Below are 6,303 nucleotides of genomic sequence, written 5' to 3'. Positions count from 1 at the left end.
TGTTAATATTTTTTTTTCAATGATGTGAATATAATACAAAATGACAGTGTCTATTTTTTCCATAAAAAAAAAAAAAAAAATTTAATGTATCACTACATTATTTTTAATCCTAACAAATAACTTTTAATAATATACAAAGAAAAAAAAAAAATAAAATAAAATAATTATTAACTACTAAAAAGTGCAGTTCGGTGCTGTGCTTATATATTTGATCTTTTTCATCTTAAAAATTTTACATATCAAAAAAAAATGTACACATATATATATATATATATATATATACATTTATGTATGTATATAATTCCAATTATGTATTATATATAATTATACCAAATATATTATATACAAATTTTTGCCCCTTTTAATGTTTATGTTAAGGGTAAGGCATCTTTTATAACATAATACCTATTGGGTGAGAGAAAATTTTTTAATTCAGAACGTGTTAACCAAGCCACATCTTGTATATCTTCGTTCATTAATACATTCCATGTTGTATGTTGTTTTATGTAATGAGCCCTATAATAAAAAATTTTTCTTCCTATAATTTCGTTTTCTAAAAGTGGAGTTTTAAATTTCCTTTTTTCATAAGTACAAGGTGAATAACCTATAAAAAAAGGTAACGTATTACATTTTAATTGTTGCATACATAAATATTGTAAATTTTGTCTGATTGAATAATTTTTTTTAAAATCCATAATTGGGAACATCCATTTATTTAAGTGTTTATATTTCACTAATAAATATAAAAAATCATTTGGTTTTCTTTTTATATTTTTATAATCATATTCATTAATATTTTCATCCTTTTTATTTTTCTTATCTTTTTCATGACTTTTTTTTTTTTCCTCTTTTTTTTTAAATATATCTTGTATACCTTCTAAAGAAAATAATTTTTCTAAATTTTCGTGCTCCATAGAGAACTCATTAATAGATTCCATATTGTTCACATTATTATTTGTTATATTATCTAATTTATGTTTCGTATTATTATTATTATTATTATTATTATATGTATTGTTCTTCATATGTTCATTTTGTTCATCCAAATTCTCCCTTTCATTATTACCATCACCATCATCATCATTATTATCATTATCTTTTTGCTTTTCATTTAAATTGCTTAAATTATATTTCATATGAAAAAATTCCTCATTTACATCTAAATTGTTATTTGTTTTTATTAACCATTCATCTTTAAAATTCTGAAAATCTTCTTCAAATTTTTCTTGAACATAATTTATAGGAAATCTATCTATACATAAAGACACTTGTATTTTATATTTTTCATGGACAACTATTAATTTCTTCCCATCTTCTATATTTACTTTTGTTAACATATCATCCTCATTATTTTCGTATATTTCATGTTCTTTTTTATTAACAAAAATACTATAATTTTTTATATTTCTATATAATACATTATTCAGAGTTAATATTTTTTTTGATACTCTTTTTTCTATAAGCCATTTAACCATTTCTCAAAATATATTCTTTTCCTCTTTCTTTTTATTATTATTATTATTTTTTTTTTCTTTCTTATTTTGCACATATAATATATGATTTTTCATTATAAACTGATTTACCAAAAAAAAAAAAAAAAAAAAAAAAAAAAAAAATTATATAATATATATATATATATATATATATGTATGTATAACACATGAGAATAACTTCCAAATATAATTACAATTAAATAATATATTTCTTCACATATTTTTTCATATCTATTTATATATTATTTCTAAAAAATAAAAAAGCATTTTTTATATTCAAAAATTATAACATCAAATAATAATTAAGCAAAAAAAAATAACAAAATAAAACACAAAAACATTATACATAATCGTATATCAAAATAGTTGAAATATATATATATATATATAAATATTATGTGAAATATTTTTCCATTCTGAAGTATCATAAAAACAATATTTTATTTATAAAATATGTATAACATTTAAAATATATGTGTATCTATTTAATTTAATAGAAAAAAAAAAAAAAAAAAAAAAAGAACACGAAATTCATTATATTCTTATGTTTATATATATTTCTTTTTTAATACCTAATATTATATTGTAACCTAATTTTTCAGGTGTGGATTATATATATGTAATATTATATACAAACATATTAAAAGTTAAGTTGTAAATAATTATTACCATGTCAAATCCTTATAAATATACATTATTATTTATTTAATGTGATGTATGAAAAAAATGTCTAATAATAATTTAATTTATATTTTAAATAAATAAATAAAATTGAATACATATATATCATTATAAAAAGCATATTTTATCAAGTTCAAATCATTTATAGTGATAATAATAATCTTGAATATTAAACGCATATATGAGGCATTAATATTATGTTTCCAGTTTATTTTGGTGTAGAATATTACTATTTAGAAGGTGAAAAATAAAATAAAATATATGTAAATATATATATATATATATTTTACATATATATCTTTTCTCTTTTTCAAGGTATTTAATTTTTTATATCAAAATGAAATTATATATGCATATAGTTCAGTTTATATATATATATATATATATATATATATATACATCAAATTTTATAATTTTTATTTTTTGATATTTTCATTTAAATTCGGGATGCATTATAAAAATATATCAAGTTACAAAAATATATTAACAATTTATTATTATTTAAATATTTCCTTAAACCTGTTTTCACTTTTTTTATAATTATATAGATATACGTTTGTTAATTTCAAAAAAACGTATAAATTTATAAATACATAAAGTATTATCTATAATAGTACATGTAAGGTATATAAATATGAAAAATTATTATTATAATAAATCTCATCAACATACATTAAAGAAAGGCAAAGGAAAAAAAAAAAAAAAAAATACACATATAATATAAATATACACACACAGACATATATACATATATATATATATATATATATAATATATGTAAAATATATGTGTCTATATATTTATTCATTTATATATACATTTATATGTTTATTCAATTTGGACAACTTTCATTAAGTTGGTACCTCCAGATACTTCTTCTTTAATTCCGTGAATAGCAATAACGCTATCACCAACTTTTGCCATATTTCTTTGTTTTGCGATTTCAATAGCATTTCTAATAACAATATCTGTTCCTTGGAATGAACCTACTTTAATGCATGTAACACCTCTGTGTACGTTCAAACATCTAACAGTTGAATCAGAAGCACTAAGGGCTAAGATGGTACAACTTGGTTTATATTTGGCAATTAATCTTGCAGTATAACCTGTTTCTGTTAAAGCTATAATTAAAGAAGCTTGAATAGATTCTGCTGTTTCTACAGCTGATCTAGCCACAGCTTCTTGAACACTAATTGGTGTTTCAATTGCATTTACCAATGATTGATATAATAATTTATAATCAATGCATGCTTCTGCTTCTAAACAGATTTTGGACATAATAGTAACAGCTTCCACTGGAAATTTACCACCTGCAGTTTCTCCTGAAAGCATAACACAATCAGTACCATCTAAAACAGCATTGGCTACATCTGTAACTTCTGCTCTTGTTGGTCTTGGGTTCTTGGTCATGGATTCTAACATTTGAGTGGCAGTGATAATTGGTTTACCTTGTAAATTGCATCTATAAATGGAAGGAAAAAATAAATACATAAATTTATGAATGAATAAACATAAACATATATATATATATATATATATATATATATATATATATATACATATGTATATTTTTCAGTTAGGTGAAATATGTTATCTTAATTTAACACTAAATGATTTTGATACATGTGACGTATAAATATAAAAACAAAATACTTCACACATAATCAATCAGCTGACTATAATAAGATAAAAAAACAAAAGAATCTGAACAAAACGTTCAAAATCACAATAATTTCATTTTTTTTAGTATATGCATCATATGTGAATGTATAAAATCATTTTCTAATTTTATGCATTATATTTGATGCAAAGGGTTATGGAACTAATAGCTGATGCGGTGTATGAACTTATTAGATAAACAGAATTACAAATAAGGAGAAATATAATTGCACAAAATTATTACACAAATATACATATATATATATATATATTTTTCTTAATTTTCTTACTTTGATATCATCAATTTTTGTGCCAAGAAAACTTTTTCTGGAGAAATTTCCATTCCTAAATCTCCTCTTGCAATCATGATACCATCAGATTCAGCTAAAATTTTATCGAAATGAATAATACCTTCAATATTTTCGATTTTGGGAATAATTTTGATATGTCTTCCTCTTGGTCCTAATAAGTTTCTAATTAAACGGACATCATCGGCTGATTGAATAAATGAGGCAGCAATAAAATTACAACCCATTGGTATAGCAAAATTTAGTATATCATTTTTATCCTTTTCGCTAATAATTGGTAAATCAACCTTAACATTTGGTAAATTCATATTTTTCCTTTCACCAATAACAGCTGTATTTAATACTTCTGTAATAACATGATCTTCATGTGTTTCTAAAACTTTACAACTTACTGATCCATCAGCTATTAATATAATATTTCCTGGCTTCACACTTTGTGGTAATTTCTTATAGGAACATGCTATACAACTTTCATCACCTAAAAATTCATAATCGGTTACTAATTTTAATTTACTACCTTCTTTTAAGTGAACTTCTTTATTTTTTAAAAACCCTGTCCTGATTTCTGGCCCTTTAGTATCTAACAACATTCCTAATAAGCAATTTGGCCTCAATTCTTGGGCTTTTAACACGTTGTTAAACATTTCCTTGTGATCTTCATGGCTACCGTGAGAAAAGTTAAAACGGCAAATATCCATACCTAAAAAAAATAAAATAAAATAAAATAAAATAAAATAAAACAAAGCATATCACGCAAAATGTATATTACATTATTTTATATTATATTATATGTCAATGTCAAAAAGGTCTTAAAACATACAAGGATGAAAAGTATATATGATAATATATATAAACCTCATACTATATAATAACATACACATAATATGACATTATACATATAAATAAATAAATAAATATATATATATATATATATATTATATTTTAATTTCTTGATATTATGACAATTTTACACTACAATCAATTACCTGCATCAATCAATTTAACAAGTGTTTCAACAGATTTACATGCTGGACCTAAGGTACATACAATGTGTGTTTTCTTAGAACGTAAATTCACATTATTGGGTTCTAAAATTTGTCTCAAGGTTATGTTAGCAGCACTTTGCATACTGGCACCTGCGGCGGAGTTTTTGTACTTAAATGAACTCATTTTTTTGTTTATATATATGTATATATATATTAAATTATTTTATTTTAAAAATTATTATAATAATAATAAGAGGAAAAAAAAAAAAAAAAAAAATTAAAAAAACAGGATAATCAGAATCTATAATATTAATATTTATTAAAATATACTTTCTGTTTTGTTTTTTTATTTTTTTTAACTATATTTTATTACTTAAATATATATGTATATATAATATACCCTAGTAAAATTTATACATATATATAATATATATATATAATTTAATATATTTATAAAAATATTATTTATGATTATTATAGTTTTATTATTTAAATTTATTATTTTATTTTAATTTTTTTCTTTTTTTTTTGTGTTTCCTTTTAAGAATATTTAAAAATTTATTATTTTTTATATTTTTTTTGATAAATTTTGTAGCCTTTTTTTTATATATTACTTCTATATAAATAATAGTTCTTTCTCTTTTTTTTTTTTTTTTTTATTTATTAAAATATGATAAACAGGATACTAAATAAATAATAATATGAAGCTATAAGAAATAAATATAAAAAAATAAAATAATTATCTAAAAGAAGGGATATATATATACAAAAATAATTATTTTAAAAGAGATACCATTTAAAAAAAAATAAGAAAGAATATTATATATATGTACTATATATATATATTATATATATATATATATATATAATACATACATTATTAAAATTACTTTTTCCTTTTTTATTTTTTTTTTTTTCTTATATTTTTAAATGCAAATATAAATATAAATATAATAAATATCAATCTGTAAAATGAATTATTACCATCTATTATATTATAAATATATTATATATATAATATACACGCATAGGTTTATATATATAATTATATTATATTTTTTAGAAATTATAGAAAAATTAATATATAATTTATATACCTAATTGTAATATATATTTTTTTAAATAAATAATTTTACAAATACATTTAAATATAAAATGCCAAAAGCAAAAAAAAAA

At 20.0% G+C, this 6,303-nt stretch overlaps 2 protein-coding genes and 1 non-coding gene across 3 annotated transcripts; all 3 read right to left on the bottom strand.

The window, feature by feature from the left end:
- Window positions 1-368: 368 nt before the first annotated feature.
- On the bottom strand, window positions 369-1,475 carry PRSY57_0625300 (mitochondrial ribosomal protein L46 precursor, putative; the record flags this gene model as incomplete). The annotated part of the gene is made up of 1 exon (XM_012906626.2): window positions 369-1,475. The coding sequence occupies one exon, from the start codon at window positions 1,473-1,475 to the stop codon at window positions 369-371; it is 1,107 nt and encodes a 368-aa protein (XP_012762080.2).
- A 1,527-nt stretch (window positions 1,476-3,002) lies between these two features.
- PRSY57_0625200 (pyruvate kinase) lies at window positions 3,003-5,311 on the bottom strand (the record flags this gene model as incomplete). Its single annotated transcript, XM_012906625.2, has 3 exons — window positions 3,003-3,636; window positions 4,124-4,841; window positions 5,128-5,311. 3 exons carry the CDS (start codon window positions 5,309-5,311, stop codon window positions 3,003-3,005), a joined length of 1,536 nt encoding a protein of 511 aa, XP_012762079.1.
- On the bottom strand, window positions 3,760-3,986 carry PRSY57_0625210. The gene has a single exon (XR_002204051.1). It is a non-coding gene; the product is annotated as a small nucleolar RNA snoR35 (small nucleolar RNA).
- Window positions 5,312-6,303: the final 992 nt, after the last annotated feature.

This window comes from Plasmodium reichenowi, chromosome 6, assembly GCF_001601855.1.
Source record: "Plasmodium reichenowi strain SY57 chromosome 6, whole genome shotgun sequence".
Lineage (NCBI taxonomy): Eukaryota > Apicomplexa > Aconoidasida > Haemosporida > Plasmodiidae > Plasmodium > Plasmodium reichenowi.
The sequence above is the reverse complement of the archived record's forward strand: the minus strand, read 5'-3'. Positions and strand labels throughout refer to the sequence as shown.